The sequence below is a fragment of the Castor canadensis genome, chromosome 8 (assembly GCF_047511655.1).
Source record: "Castor canadensis chromosome 8, mCasCan1.hap1v2, whole genome shotgun sequence".
Taxonomy (NCBI): Eukaryota; Metazoa; Chordata; class Mammalia; order Rodentia; family Castoridae; genus Castor; species Castor canadensis.
The window spans coordinates 82,575,057-82,591,912 of NC_133393.1; the positions used below are offsets into that span (position 1 = coordinate 82,575,057).

Below are 16,856 nucleotides of genomic sequence, written 5' to 3' on the forward strand. Positions count from 1 at the left end.
GTTTTTACTGAGTTATTTGAAGGACCCCATAGGGGTCCATCTGCATGGCTTTTCCTAGAGGAGCAGTATACAACTGTTTCTTGATTTTTCTTATTATTTTCAGGAGTTCTTTAAATACTCTGAAAAGTTATCCTTTGCCATTTTTACATGTTACAAAACTCACCAGTTTGTGCCTAGTGTTTTTTTGCCTTTAATTTTATTGTTTAATGACATTCTTTTTAAAATTTGACTGTCATTATTTTCCTCTATTGCCTATACTTTCTTGTTTCATGTTTATGAACTCTGTCCTTACTCTAAGTTGAAGTTGACACTGATGGCGTTCTCATTTCCCACCTAGAATTGAATTATATGTTACATTATTAGGGGTTTAATTTCATGTTTTTCCATATGGATATTCTCTTATGCCATCCCATTTATTGAATTAGCTCTCACATCACATAGTTGCTGGTCCAGTTCTGTCATAAGTCAGTTTTTGTATAGGTAGAGACCTATTTCTGAACTCTTTATTTTGTTACATTGGTTGTTTTTCTTAGGCTACACCAATAATACCTTATTCTCAAGTTGTGTTTTCACTATTCTGAGCTTTTGCTCTTCCATAGAATTTATGGCTTAAATGGAACAGATCTGATATCTTTAAATATTAATTCTTCTAAATTATAGATATCATTGTGTAGATTTTCCTCACTGTCTTCAAGACAGTTTTATAATTCTGCCATATAAATCTTAACACATCTTAGATTGGATTTATTCCTAGACATTATACATTTAAGTTATTGAAAACAACATTTAAAAGTTATTTTCTGATCATTGCAGGTATACAGGAACACAGTTCCTTTTTGTGTCCCTGGGTATCTTTTATATATTGATTTTATGTCCAGAAAACTTACTAAACTTATTCTAATAATTTATCCATAGGTTCTATTGAGTGGTCTGTCTAGGCAATCATGTATTTTGTTAGTAGTAACTGTTTTCTTTCTTACCAATCCTCATGACTTTGTGGGGTTTTTTTTGTTTTGTTTTGTTTGGCTAATGTGCTAGGCAGGGATCTACAACTAAAAGAAGTGATGGTAAGAGGATCCTTTGTCTTATTCCTAAACTAAAGGAAAGACTTTCAGCACTTATTGAGTGTGATTTTTATAGGTTTTATGTAGCAAGTCTTTGTCAAGCTAATACAGGTCACTTCTATTCCTAGTTTAATAAGAATTGAGTTTTATTTCTTACCATGGATGGATACTGGATTTTATTATGCTGTTAAAAAAGGAAGTCCTTTTCATTAAATTTTTTAAATTACATTTTATTCTTCTCTTTCTTTAGCAAAGAAGTTTGTAATCCTGATATTGGCGGACAGATCATAATGTGCCCTCAGTGCGATAAGCTCTGTCCATTTTGGCAACTCAATATTACTTGTGAATCATCGAAGGTAATTTTTGTTATTCCAATTATTTGTACACAATAAAACTTTTTTCTTCCAGTGATCATTATGTGGCCCTAGACGTTCTGATTTACTCCATGTAAGTCTGATTTTGACAGAATGTATTGCTATTATAATGATTGATGCTACTTTATGTATCAGTTCTTGTGCTGATAGCATCACTTTTGACACATACAGCAGCTTGTGATACAGGAGGAATTGTCATCATGTCCAGTTTACAGATTAAAACACTGAGGATTTGAGAGATGAAGGAGGAATTGTCATCATGTCCAGTTTACAGATTAAAACACTGAGGATTTGAGAGATGAAGCAGCCTACTTAAGGCTGCCCCCCTAGTAATTGGCAAATCTAGAAACTGATTGCAGATCTCATTTCCTGACATGACCAGGCTCCTCGCCAGCCAATGGCACCAGGCACTTCACTCTCAAATCTGCATCTATATTGAAAAATTGTTCCACTGCCTGGTTAAGGTGAGTTATGGGACACTGTCACCATGTGGATTTTTACACATTATTTATGAAATAAAATAGATTTAATTGCTCCCCGCCCCTGACACAAATTCTATACTGTAAATACCTGTAGCAGATTATACAACCAACATCATGGAAGCTGCTTTCCAGTGATTTTATTTCATAAATTAAAGGTCACTAATTAGTATATATCCTGAGGCCCAAGACTTAAGGCAAATACCAATGGTGGTACCAGAGGCAAATTGTGCCCCTCAAAAAGACTAATGGAAAGTCCATTTCCCCTAGAAGCCCTCACTCTAGTCCCTCCCCTACGTCTTCTCTCATTACTTTTATTCCACCTACCCATCCTACACTTGACTTTCAATGTCTCTGTGGTCTTCTCTTCTTTTTCCTCTTCTTCCTCTTCCTTTTTCAAGGAAAACATGGGTCTTTGGTTCTATTCTAATTTCCTGAAGGATCCCTTGAATCTTTTTTTTTTTTTTTTTTTTTCATTTTTCTTTTATTATTCATATGTGCATACAAGGCTTGGTTTATTTCTCCCCCCTGCCCCCACCCCCTCCCTTACCACCCACTCCACCCCCTCCCGCTCCCCCCCTCAATACCCAGCAGAAACTATTTTGCCCTTATCTCTAATTTTGTTGTAGAGAGAGTATAAGCAATAATAGGAAGGAACAAGGGGTTTTGCTGGTTGAGATAAGGATAGCTATACAGGATCCCTTGAATCTTGACAGAATCATTTCCAAAGGGAAAGAAACATTTAAAAATATGAGTGGAGGATGAAATAGAGAAGAGATAGTTCAAAGAAGAGCCCCTTTTCTGGCTTTTCTGATTGTTGGCTAATTCAGTTACGTTTTCCTTGCTTAATATATGTAATATTTGTATGTTAATTTCTATCTCTTTTTCTAAAGAGATCCACTAATTGACAGGTACACTAAAAAAGATTAGCAAATTAAAAGTAGAAATATAAAATCAGGACCAAGGAAATTAAGAAACAATTACACAAATAACAGGGACTGTTACTATTTTTTTTGTGACTAAAGTTGGAATAAGAGTCTTAGCTTTGTGGCTGGTAAGTTAAAAGGAAAACATGAAAGTTCTACTGTTTTTTTCTGAGAAATACATTGTTATAAAGTTTTGGTTTTGCTCCTTTTCAGGAAGAAAGCATAACAGATGGTTATTTTTTAAGATTCTGATTGGTTCCTGTGCCAGCATGCCTTCATATGCAGCTCTTGTCTTTCCTATTTCACATGACTCAACCATTATGCTGACTTAGGGCTAATCTTAACAAAATGTCTTGCCCTGTCTTTGCCATAGTGCCAAACACACTATGCTAGACTTCTTACCAAGAAAACCCTTTACTTTCTCCCCTATTTCCATATGGCTCACAGAACAGAGCAGAGAAACCAAACATCTTATTCTTTTCCCTGGGTCCTTGATCCTATCACAGTGTGGCCCAACTGCCCCTTATAGGGATGCAAGGTACATCCCCACCTTAAGGTTAGGCAGCTAGTGTGATCTTGGCAGTAGTGGTAGATTTGCCCTTCCTCTTTGCTTCTGTTTTTGTTTTTTTTCATTTTCTCTGCTACTGACATATGTGTTTCCATTGATGTTTTTCCAAAAGAGTAGAGCCAAAAATTCATAGGTAAGGTTTTTTTCTTTCCAGGGTGGATGGAGTCAGGGCAAATACAGTGATATCAAAATAGAGGCTTGCATTGATTCCTGAAATGGGAGTGACATTGGACAGAATCTTTAGTAACATCATTATCGCATGCAGAACTATTTTTCATAGGACATTTCTTGTAGTAACTTGTAGTAAAGGATAAAGCATAACACTAAAAGACAGCTTGTAAAGATTTGAAATGTGTCATGTGTGTGAAATCCCAAAACTTTGACTCCTTGTTCCCCAGAGCTGTTGCACTTTTATTTATTTTATCTTTCTTGAGCTGGATTTTTAGACTAATAATTGAATGAGACAATATAGAATTATGCTTTTGATCAAGGTCTGTGTGGATGATTGGGGATGCATATAAATGTGTGGGTGTGTAGACACACATGCTTTGGAAATCAGATGGATGAGAAGGTGTATATTCTTTTATGAAAATCACATCACTAATGTTTTTACATAGATGAAAGTTTACCACATTATATGAGTATAAAGAGCTATCCAAAAAACTACCTAAAACAGAAGTAGACTTCCTGCTTAGAAACAGCTTTGTTATTACTTGAAAAATTTTTTTCTACCTCTGACTTCTTTTTCTAGCCAGTACCCTTCTGTATTTTTCATATAATCTGTTGTAAAGTGGACATAATATATGGTTGTCACTTTTTCTGTTATCTTCATAGATTTTTTTCTTTAGAAAACTATGCTCAGCAACAAAAAATTATTAACTAAAAGATTTTCCAGAAGTCATAGAGGGAAATAGGCTATTTATATGCTAGCCATGAGATAAAATTTAGCAGAAGTAGTGAACAGAGCCTTCTTTGATAAGATGTGTTATCATGCATGATCGCCTTACTGGTAATGTTAGCAGAAGCACCTATGTAGCCTTTATCCTGGTGAAAGCACCTGTCAGCCACAAGAGAAAAAACATCCTTAGGTTTGAGGAAGTAGAACTCTCCTGGACAGGAGCCATCTTCACATACACCCCCAGATTTGTACTTTCTTTTAAACAAGAAAAGGAGGAATTCTGGAACTGAACCTCTGAGAGGGGATAAGATGATGAAAAGAGGCAAATCATAAATCTGAAAGTTGTTTACAGGGCACTGTATTCTTAAAGCCTTCTTTCCACTTCCTCATAGTCACTATGACAGCTCATAAAACAAGCTGTTCTCCAAGCCTGATGGAAGCTTTAAACTGAGTGGAATCTTTGCAGCTGCACCTATTTCTTTATCATAATATGGAAAGATCCATTGGATGATGCCCTCAGGTTAACACAGCAAAGACAGTTGGCTTTCAAAAGAATGAGAAATTCTTATTTATGAGGATGAAGTACATATAGTGATTGTTAAACTAGTATCAGCTTTAAAAAGAACTTCACAGCACAGAATACGCTAAGCATTGCCTATTTACTTAATTCTAATAAGTAAACCACCACATTTGTCTGTTATTATATATTTTTCAGAAATTATGCATCTTTGACAGTTTTGGAACCCTGGTCTTTGCAGTATTTATGGGAGTCTGGGGTAAGTCATTTTCACTTTTTTGCAGGAGTGTGTGTGTCTGTACTCAATAGAATTACATACTTTTGTGTAGGCTATCAAAATACTCACATTTAGGACCTTGGATCAGCTAAGCTTTGGCTTTCCAGAACTCTGTAACTGAAGCCAGCAATGCATCAGTTAGCTGTTTCTGAATAAAAATCTACTTCAAAGTGTAGCAGCTTAAAAGAACAAACCTGATTTCTCTGGGTCAGCTGGAAGGTTTTCAGGCATGGACTGGCTCAGCTGATCTCTGCGGTGAGCTGGTGGGGATGGTCTTGGCAGTAAGAAGTCTACTTTGGTCTGTGGGGCTCAGCTGGGAAGGCTTTTCTCTGCTCCACATGGTCTCTCACCCTCAAATAGACTAATCCAGGATTCTTCACATGGCTTTAGGGTTTTAAAGAGAAGCAAGAAAGGACAAGCCCCAATTCGTCAGGCATTTTTAAGCCTATGATTGCACCGAATGTGCTAATGTCCCATCAGCCAAAGCAAGTCATATGGCCAAGCCTGTGTGGGGAGTGGGAAGACTTGGATACAGGAGGCACGATTCATTATGTATAGGCCATTACAATTTGAGTAACCCTTATCCCAAATGCTTGGGACAGGAAGTATTTCAGATTTCAAGAGTTCTTTTCTCCATATTTTGGAATATTTGCATAGACTTACTAGTTGAACATCCCTAATCCAAAAATCTAAAATCCAAAATCTTCAAGAGCTAGAGTACCTGCCTAGCAAGCAGAAGGTCCTGAGTTCAAACCCAAGTACCACCAAACTGCTCCAAAATCAAAAGTGTTTTACATATCCTGTCAGATTTGAAAGTATTTTGGATTTCAGATTAGGGCTGCTCAGCCTGTTTGCAATAGTCCCCACAGCTGTAATCCAACCTAATTTTTATGGAGATGGGGAGGAAGCAACACCAGGATTATAGGTGACCTTCTTTTTTTACACTTCTGTTTGAGTGAATATTAATAAGTATGTTTTATTCTTATAATCAACAAATTTACATAATAAGTAGAGCAGATATAATTCTACATAGTTCTGTGTAGCAACTTGAATACTGTTTGACTCTTACAATAATAAATTATATGTAATAAGTAGAGCAGGTATAATCCTAAAGAGTATGGATTCTTTAGGAACTTGAATACTATGTTCATCTTCCTTACTCTGTGAAGCATTGTTAATATAACGAGGCAATTATTTTCTTTAAATGTAGACTTTTAAATGCTTAATTGATGTAAATGTTCTAACATAGAAGAAAAATTCCCATTTTCAAAGATAAATGCATTTCCAATTTCATTGTGTAAGTCAAGGGGCCACAAGGTTCAGGATATAGGAAAGAGGGAAAAGGAACTGAACCATGTTCCATCTTATCCTGAGAGGGCAACACTCCAACATACACAGTTCACAGAGACAGGCATTGCCAGGTGTCGTCAGCAGTGTTTCTTTTGACCCATGAAGGGTCACCAAATGAATCATTTGTACAGATAACCAGTTATTTTTTACACATTTGAGAGCTATTAGCTGCTCCTCCTGAATAAAGTGAACTATAAGATGGCCAGATCCCCCAACAAGCGACATTGTCATTCAGACATTAGTATGTTCTTACTGGAGACCACACTGTTGCAGATATTTGACACAGAAGACGAAAGAGGTGTAGGGACATAGCTCAGTGGTAGAGCACTTACCTAGCATATGTGAGTCCCTGGGTTTCATCCCCAGTACCTCAAAAAAAAAATGAAAAAAACCTAAAGATCAGATTCCTGTATTAAGATCCGCTGTACTCCTTCATTGTAATAAGATACATCATTTATTCCAGTAAGAGCTTAGGTGCTGCATACACAGTAAGCACTTTTCACTGATGCCTTGACCATCATCAGTACTAGTCGCTAAGATTCTAACACATGTGTTGAACTCCATGTACTAGTGGATGCTGCTAGTTTCAATTAAAGAGGACATTGTAAATAAGGCAAAAATGGGTATTAATTTTGACACAGGAAGACAAACCTCAAATTTCCTAGCTATGTTTCTTTTCTCTGATCACTAACTATACCTTGTTTATAGAACTGTCTTACATACTGAGCTGCTGATTCTATTTTGTTTGCTTTTAGAATGCAGAAACCATTTCAGCTCTGCTTGTAGCATCCTACATATGTCTTTAAGGATGTGTATTATGATCTCTTTAAGTGCTTTATAGTTGCTTTCCTGGTTACCTCTGCCTTATGAGAACTACTGCTGTGAACCTCATTACAGAAAGTCTAAAGCAGCAGAGCTGAGCAGGTGGGAGGCTCATGTGAACTTATTATCACCGTCATGCTATTCCTGGAGCATCTCCTTTGTGCCCAGATGCATATGGCACTTAAGAGCATTTTTCTGCTCCCTAGAAATGATAATTTGAGGGTAGAAAAACTTTCATAGTCAAGATAGTACAAATCATATGCTTATCCTGGAAATGTCCATCTCTTTAGGCAAAGCCTTGATCACAGTGATTCATGGAGTCCTAAACACAACCCATCTTTCAAGTAAAGGTTCTGAACACATCCCTACCCTCCTCATTCCTTGGTGTTTCTTACCTACTTCCACCTGGTTCTCCCTGGCTCATACTCTTGGCCTCATGACAGCAGTTCTCAGTTTTCACATTTGAGGGCTGAGTTTTAAATGATTTCCAGAAAAACAACAGACACCTGGCTCACAAAGATCCAGGGAATCAGGTAGCCAAACTAGCTGCACTTGGGAACCCCTGAGGAAACAGCTGTTGTAACCATTAGTTCCAGACCTGCTCCTGCAGAGACCACAGCAGCAAAATAACACACTTCCTGCTACCTCCACCTCTGCCACCATTCAACTCAGTTTCTGATTTCAGTGACACACAGATGCATCTCCTGAGCATTTAGAAAATCACTTCTGGGACCCTAGCTGCAAGAGAGTCTGAGAAATGTAACTTAACCTTCTAGTCCTCAAGTTAGGAAGGTGCAATGAAGACTCACCAAGCTAATTTACCTTATAGGACTTTGTGAGTAATGAGAACTGAATAGTTTGGAGGCTTGTTAAAATATCTCAGAACTTTAGCAGAAAACTTGTGTGTGTGTGTGTGTGTGTGTGTGTGTGTGTGTGTGGTATTGGGGTTAGAACTCAGGGCCTTGTGCTTGCCAGGCAAGTGCTCTACCACTAGAACCACACCCCCCCATACCTTTTTGCTTTTGTTATTTTTCAAATAGGGTCTCACTTTTATGTCCAGGCCAGCCTGGACAATGATCCTCCTATTCCAGCTTCCCATGTATCTGGGATGGCAGGAACACATCACCATACCCAGTTTTCTGTTGGTTGAGATCAGAGCTAACAGACTTTTTGCCCACGCTGGCCTTGAACACGGTTCTTCCAGTCTCCACCTCTCAGTGAGCTAGGATTATAGGTGTGAGCCCCTGCACCCAACTAGCAGCAAACTCAGCAGCCACTCAGCAACCAGAACACTCCCATCTATCAGTGTGTGTCTTGTCCTTACATGTTGCCAAATATAATACTATCCTCTTTTGCTCCAAATACCTGTTTTTTTGTGTATGGGTATTTTCTTCATCTGATCTATATTTTCTTTAGATGTAATAATATCATAATGAAGAAGCAAAGGTGTTTTTGATTCCCAAGACCCAGGCAACCCTTCCTCTTTTCTTATTATATGTTGATGTAAGAGTTCTCAGTATATCTAATTGACTAGATCCGCCTGGTATGTGGTTTGCCAGAAAACAGAAGTGCGGTCCTCCCCAGTAGAGCTCTACTAGTTGCCTCATTCCAAGGGAGACAGAGCGGAAGGCGCACAACAGAATTTCCTGTCTGTGATCAAGCATGGTCACCCCAGTTTGGAGCTCTTAGTCTGGGATACATAGTATATGTCTGCTGTGGAGTAAGTACTGCACAGCACTAGGGATTGGACTAGGTACTAATGCTTCCACAGACCCCACAGAGTCCTTGGCTGCATGTGAAACAAGGAACCAAAACACCCTGCAACACCAGGGATTTGCCCTCAAGGTTGAGGATTTGCTAACAACTCAGTATTTTTCACCAAGCCATTTCTGCTTACCATACAGTCCTATCACTTCCTAGGCAGAACACTTCCTGAAGCTCAGGGTTTGGTAAACAGCAGCCTTTTTAACCCTTACATTCAAGTTCAAGGAGGAGGGGGAAAGGTATCCACTGTGCTTTCTTTATAGCATTGATTAGAATTGCTTATGTTGCTTTATGTGAAAGGGAAAAAAGCTAAGTTTATTGTCTGTTGGTACTGTTGCTAGATAGATACTGAGTAAATGGCATGATTTTAAAGATGATGAAAATGACACTCAGGTAGATGAAGCAAATTACCTAATGTCCCAGAGACAGAAAGTGACAAGCATAGTATAAGAGCTCTGTAAATAATTTGGCTGTTCTCAACCTTTGGATCACTGACAGAATGCAGTGTATATTAATAAATCTGTAGCAAGCTTTTAGAAAGATGTAGAAATATTTATTGTCATTGGTATAATTGCATTATTTTATGAGCAGGGGGGCTCTGAAGAATAGGAATGGGTTAGAAAACACCAGTTCTGTCTCCTTGATTTTTATCTCACCTGCTGTGAGTTCATACCCTTCTTTCTATAACAGGAATAAGAAACCACCAGTCTAATGTAGGTTTATGAGATCACTAATGGTTTGTTTCACTTATGCGTATAGTTAGTTACTGCATTAGTCTGTTTTCCATTCTTACAACAAAGTACCTGAAGCTGGATAATGTATAAAGAAAACAGATTTATTTAGTTCATGGTTTTGAACATTCAAGTTCCTGATGCCAGCTCTGTAGAGGGCCCCCTTGGCTGTGTCACATAGCAAACAGCATCATGACAGGAACATGCATGAGAGGGAAAGGTCTTGTGGTGAGATAGCAAGCCAGAGACCGAGGAGGGGCCATTCTAACTCTTTTATGACAACCCCCTCTCTTGGAAAGTAACTGGAGTTTCATAAAAAATATTTAATCCCCTCCCAGGGCAGTGACCCTGGTGATCTAATCACCTTCCATCAGACGCCACCTCTTCAAAGTTCCACCATTTCCCATGGACCAAGTTCCAACATATGAATCCCTTGGGGGATATACTCAAACCATATCTAGCCCATGGGAGATGCCAAAGTACAACAAGTGGGATTTTAATGTCTTTTATCACAATTTCCTTTAAAAGAGTTATGTTCAGATTATATTTGAAATTTGTGAGGGAAGAGAGTACACAAGGTGATCCTGCAGTCCATCTGCTCTGAACTCTACCCAGTCAAGAATGCTGGAGTTGACTGTGACTTCAACTCCAAGCTGTCAAAGGGCCATATGTGATTGTACACACCCTAATCCCAGCTACTCAGGAGGCCAGAATTGGGAGGCCAGCCCAGGCAAAAAAGTTAGCAAGACCCCCATCTCAACCAATAAGCTGGGTGTAGTGGTGCCGTCTATGAAGGAGACCTCATACTCTCTTTCATAGGAGGATCACAGTCCAAGGCCAGCCCTAGGCAAAAGAGCAAGACCCTATCTGAAAAATAACAAAAGCAATGAAAGGACTGGGGGCATGGCATTTTTACTGAGATCAAACCCCAGTACCACCAAAAAAATTGAACTGTCAAATTCTCCATGGTAGCCTGATGTGGTGCATACCCATAATCCCAGCCCTTGGGAAGCTGAGGCGGGGGGATCATGAGCTCAAAGCCAACATGAGCTTCATAGTGAGACCCTGTCTCAAAAAAAAAAAAAAATTCTCCATAGTACATTCTTCATCTGGGGTGGGCCAGAATGTACTGAGGGCCCAGGTGGATTATTATAGCAGAGAATGGTGAAAGTGGATGGTCATACACAGAGGGAGGTTGTGTCAGCTGAGACTTCTGAGTAGATGACTTCCCAACTGGTGGGGTCCTCCCAGTTTCTGGCATGGCTTCCTTCAAATCATTTGTTCAGTGCCTACTGTGTGCAGTGGCTCAACTGTGAACAAAACAAAATCCCTGCTGTTGTGAAGGTGACATTCTCATGGGCATGAGAGACAGTAAACCTAGAAGCAAATATAGGTCAGGCTGCACCCGTGCTACACATTTTGAAGAGCTTAAGAGAGGCTGGCATAGGAAATAAAGTGTAATCTTCTTGAGAGACTGGGCTATCACTGGAATTTCATAGTGATTGTGGAGCACTGAGAAAACTTCAGGGTGGGGGTATGTGCAGTTCCAGACCCCTACTTGAATTCACGTAGGGGTCTTCTGTTGGCAAGGATATATGGATGTTTACCAGGGAAGTGCAGGTATATGGGACTTTAATAAGTGAGCAGCTATGTGGTGCTGTTCCATATGCAGCCCAAGGAGAGTTGACTCATGGGTGACTCTTTTGGGAATGTCTGCCACATGAGGTCAGTATGGATCAAGTGGGCAGCAAGACCAGCCAGTCACAGTTTGGTCCACATAATTACCTAATGCCCTTGAGGGTTTCTGCAGACAGTAGCCAGTTACCTCATTTCCCCATGAGCAGGGAAGAACAAGGGCACCAATGGCTGGAAAGCTTCTAGTGTGGAGCCATCACTCTGTACCCCAGATGCTTGTATTCACGTGGGGGTCGGGGGCTTGGGGGTGTTTAGTTCATGCTCCTCCCACTGCATCCAGGATTTCCTCCTACATCTCAGGCTGCCCATGTAGGTCTGCATATCATCATTCCAGTCTCTTCATTCTCTTCTCAACCTTGACTGCTTACTAGGGCTTTTTTAAAAAGCCCATATGCTGAGGCCCCATTCCACACCAGTTAAATCAGAATCTCAGGGCTGGTGCCTGGGCTCAGTATTTTTTAAAAGCTTCCCAAGTGCTTCTAATGTGTAGCCAGACTAAGGACTACCACTCTATAGACACCTTGTTTAGTGGTCTCACCCACCCCAAATCTGGTCCAGCTGACAAAACAGTGAAAATTCCTGGTTTAGCCCAGGTCTTCCCCTGTATCATAGACTGGACATCAGCCCACTGGACACCTCTCCTTGAGCAGCCTGCAGGCACCTAATCATAACTGGGCCAGTTATTTCCTCAGATTTGTTCCTCTTACTGCACTTCTCTACTACAATTAAGGATACTGCCCAAGCCAGAAACCTGGCTAGCATCCTTGACTTCTTTCTTCTGCCCCTTCTGTCATACCCAGTGTCCATTTAATCTACCTGTTCAACCTCCCTCAGTTACTCTGCCTCTTCAGACACCTCCAGTAGGTCTCCCTGCCTCTATCTAGTCTTGCTCGAGAGTACCTTCAATGTCTCCTCCACCTTTAAGTTAAAGCCTGAGTCCTTTCAAGACACACAGAGACCTTTGTAATGTGTCCCTGTAAGTCTCTCACCTGGCTGCCCTCACTCTCCTCATCAGACACTTAATCCTGGAAAGTACTGACACTCTGGCCTTCTTGCCTTTTCATGGGGAAGTCCCTGGTGGGGAGTGGCCTTAACTTTCCATCTCTCACCTCCTTTATCTGGTCAGCTTGAGACTTACCACAGTAGTCCCCTCCTCTGGAAGGCCTTCCCTAAAACATCTGCTTAGATGTTCAGGCTCTGTGCCCAGACCAATCTGCACTTACCATTGTCATGGTCCTCCTAATAGTCTGTTGTACTTGTCACGCCTATGCACCCAGGAACTCCTTGAAGCAGACACTGTGACCTGTTTCTCTTTATTCTCAGCACATAGTTGACACTAGAAAAGCAATTGTGAATGGAACAGTGTTAATGCCAGAATTTCTGTGTGGGTAGTAGGCTGATTGGTAGAGCCTATAGAGAATTCATCCTGAAACTACATCTTCAATTAACAATTAATGTTTTCATTTAGAATTCTGAGTTACAAATTCTGAAAAAATAATTCCTCGAGACGTTTTCATACTCATACAAGATTGAGAAAAATACCAGTTTTCCATATGAAAGAATATTATTTTAGCTTATTTGAAGAGTACTGAAAGTGTTCCTCTCTCTCCCACACCCTTAGGAAGAGGAGGACTAAGAGGGAGAGGGATACAGGGAAAAGCAGATTGAAGGATGCACCATAAACTGCTTTTGAATAATGACTAATTTGTGTTTTCAGTTGGCAGGAAAGTGCTGGTAGCAGAGCATTAACCTTGAACATACTCAAATGCCTTCTGGCCATCCCATTATTAGTTCCCCAGAAGCTACACAGCCTGTTTTATAATTTGAGTAAATTATCAATATTTTCCTTAAAAAAAAAAACACTTCTTCCTTTTTACCTGTTTACCGTATTCAAAAGTGTTACAGGTGGTTAATTTTATTCAGTATGGATTTCTGAAACATCACTCCTTGTCAACACATATCCTGTTCTCTTCCTTCATTAGTTACCTTGTTTTTGGAGTTTTGGAAGCGGCGCCAGGCAGAACTTGAGTATGAATGGGATACGGTTGAGTTACAGCAGGAAGAACAGCCCCGGCCAGAATATGAAGCCCAGTGCACCCACGTGGTAATCAATGAGATCACTCAGGTAAGGAGGACACTGTAGAGACGAGCCTCAGGGTACTCACTGCAGTGCCTCTCAGCCGTGACTGTACGTAGGAATCACCTATGGGGCTTACAAACTACTGAGGCCTGAGTTCCATCACCGCATCCCCTGAGGGGCCTTTCATAGCCCCGGTATGTTCTGGACAGAGAGATTTTTTTGATGCTGCTTGGAACAGTCGACAAAGGAGATAAATAGTCATCCCTTCTTTGGTAATAACAGTAAAAATGGCAGAAAAAAATAGACTATGACATACATACAGAAGGAGAGATGCATTGGTTTTTATAGGTGATTCTTAGTTGTCACATACAGCTTCACTACAGCCCCTAATTCATCCCCAATTTGCCGCCCCCTCATCCTGCACTGAGCCTCAGTCACTGCTCCACCTTCTGGCTGGGATGTGCGCAAAGTAGTTTGGCTCCTATTCTAAAGTCAGAAAAACAGGATGAAGAAGGGAAGCATTTATTGAGGTCCAGCTGTGTTCAGGCAGTGTGCTAGGCGTTTTATGCCATTGGAAGGGTATATTTGCTGCTGTTACTATTGCTGCAGAAATAGATAGTAGAACTATAAATCTCTCTCTATATATTTCAAAGCCTCAGAAAGGTGATTGTTTGAATCTTCTGCATTATTGCTTTTTTCCATCAACACAGGAACTTTAGGGCTGATTGTACATGGGAGTCATCAGCATAGGAACAGTAGGTTTTGAATACAAATGGCTCTTGGAAACAAAATAGTTTTACCAAGAGTATCTGAGAAACATCCCCAACTATAGATTTCATAAATCGAATCACAGATTTATAGAATGTTACTACTAAAAAGGACTGCAGGGAGCAATTCAACCTCCTCATTTTATAAATGGAAAAAAATGAGCTTCAGTTATGAATAGAAGGTGACATTTATCTCTTACAATGTAACAAGCTTCAAGTTATTCCAATTATGAATAGTTACTGCTGTTTACCAGAGAAGACAGGGTCAAAGCATGTGTTGCTGAAAGAGTACACAGGAATGAAAGCTAAAACAGAGACAAAATTAGATGTTCAGAAAGTGCCTTGGGTACTGAAACATAAAAGTATGCAGTATCGGAAACAAAGAATATTAAAGAAAGAACAATTTAGACACCAAACCTACCAGTTTTAAATTTTAAAATGTCGACTAATGAGACGTTTCCATTGAAATGTTACTTGTTACGAAATTGCAGGCTAGGTGCAGTGGCTCACACCTGTAATCCTTATTATTCTGGAGGCAGAAATTGGAAGGAGAACATTTCCAGGCCACTTGGGGCAAAAAGTTAGTGACACCCTATTTCAACCAATGAAAAACTGGTACACACCTGTCATCTCAGCTCTGCCAGAAGCATAAATAGGAACATAAGGGTGCAGGCAAGCCTGGGCATGGAAGGAAGACCCTATTTGAAAAATAATGGAAGCAAAAGGAAATGCACTGGGGGGATGGCTCAAGTGGTAGAGCACCTGCCTTAGCAAGCAAAGCATGAGGTCCTGAGTTCAAACCTCAGTACCTCCAAAAGTAAAAGAAAAAAAAAAGAAAGAAATTGCAAGTAAAGTTTCATTTTTCTTTGTTTCCTTATTTCACTTTTGTTGTTAATCTATCCTCCACTGGTTTAGAGAGGCCTGTGGTATAATTGTGAAGTCTTAGGAAAAAGACTGCCTGAGTTCAAGTCTGAACAAAACAACTTACTAGTTGGGTAATATTGAACAAATTATCTGACTTCTCTGGGCCTCAGTTTCTTCATCTATAAAATGGGAATAATAGAGTTGCTTCCGCATTATTGTAGTATGGATTGAGTTTTTATGAAGACCCACTTAGATTGGTACTTAGCACAGAAAAATGCCATCTAAGAATTTGCAGCTGTTATTAGACTGTAGCTGCTCTTACAATCCAGAGAAATCATGAGAAGTATTGATCTCTTCTCTTAACAATCTAAATATATTCTTATTAACTACACAATGGAAATTGTTAAAAATTCACTGTTACACTAAATTAATATATACAACTCAGCAAGAAACCCATATTGGATACCTAGTGTTTACAGACATCGGGAAGACTTGGTGTCCTGCCTGGGCTCTTTGCCATTATCATAATCATTTTAAAACCCAGGAGGAGCCCAGGAATGTGGCTTGGCAGCTTGGCCCTGTCAGATACCTGGACTCCTGAGCTCAGGTTATGGCAAATAAATACTTGCATTTTCCAAAAACTGTTATTAAAATGCACATATCTTGGTATGTGTCTGAAATTATTAACAAAAAATGTGTAATTATGAGTAAGGGGTTGTGGTTTCAAACTAATTTTTTTTTAAATTAAAGCTAATAATTATTGACTGATCTGGAGAAAAATCATTTTATTTAAGGAGTAATCCCCTTGCTTGGTTAAACTTCGTTTTGTTTTGTCTTTTTTAATTAGGAAGAAGAGCGTATCCCCTTTACTACCTGTGGAAAATGTATTCGAGTAACCCTCTGTGCCAGTGCTGTCTTTTTCTGGGTAAGAACCTGTCACAAAATTCTTTTTTTTTTTTTGTAACTTTAAAATTTTTTATTACATAACAGAATTTTCAATATCCAGTTTCAAATATCAAGGAAATTAAAAGCCAAGCCTGGGGCCTGTGTGGTCTCCTAGAAAGAGATGTTTCCAGACTGATGTTTGGCCACCTGAGTAACTCCCTGGGTTGGAACATCTTACTGTGCTGGGTTCTTCCAGCTCCTCCCTCACTGGGTTCAGCCCAGTCAGTGGCTCAGGGTTTCCCAGCGTGTGGCTAAGAGATCAAATGGGAGGCATAAAGAATTCTGAAAATGTGCAACAGCAGCAATCAAAATGTTATAAATAACCTTAATGGAAAGATAATAGGAACTACTAAAAAAAAGAAAGAAACCATAAAAACTACTGGCAAATATGGAAAAAAGCCTTAAACAGTGAGTTTAGATGAAAAGACAGTATTTCTAAATAATTTTAGATTAAACATTTCTGAAATACCAGAACTTACTGAATTAGTTTTAGGTTTATTATTAGTGAAATAATATTAGTAACATAATTTATTGAGAGTTTTGTTGGCTCAAAAACACCAGACCAGAGATTGGGACATGAAGGGCAGCTAAGCTCTGATATAATAATTTAATATATGAGAAGAGAGACGCTAAATATTATAAATCCACAGGGTAAGTAAAGGTTATTATTCCAGTAAACAGTAATAGAATACTCTCTAGCTTTTGGGGTGGAGGGGAAGATGAAGGTTAAAGCCA

The 16,856-nt window shown here is 39.5% G+C and overlaps 1 protein-coding gene across 2 annotated transcripts in view; it reads left to right on the forward strand.

The window, feature by feature from the left end:
• The window catches only part of Ano6 (anoctamin 6), a 177,426-nt gene that overhangs the window by 131,362 nt on the left and 29,208 nt on the right, over positions 1-16,856 (forward strand). For both annotated transcript variants that reach the window (XM_074083210.1, XM_074083211.1), the window contains 4 exons: positions 1,315-1,420; positions 5,025-5,085; positions 13,448-13,590; positions 16,024-16,101. In XM_074083210.1, the coding sequence (XP_073939311.1) occupies positions 1,315-1,420; positions 5,025-5,085; positions 13,448-13,590; positions 16,024-16,101 (388 nt within the window). The remainder of the gene's footprint in view (positions 1-1,314; positions 1,421-5,024; positions 5,086-13,447; positions 13,591-16,023; positions 16,102-16,856) is intronic.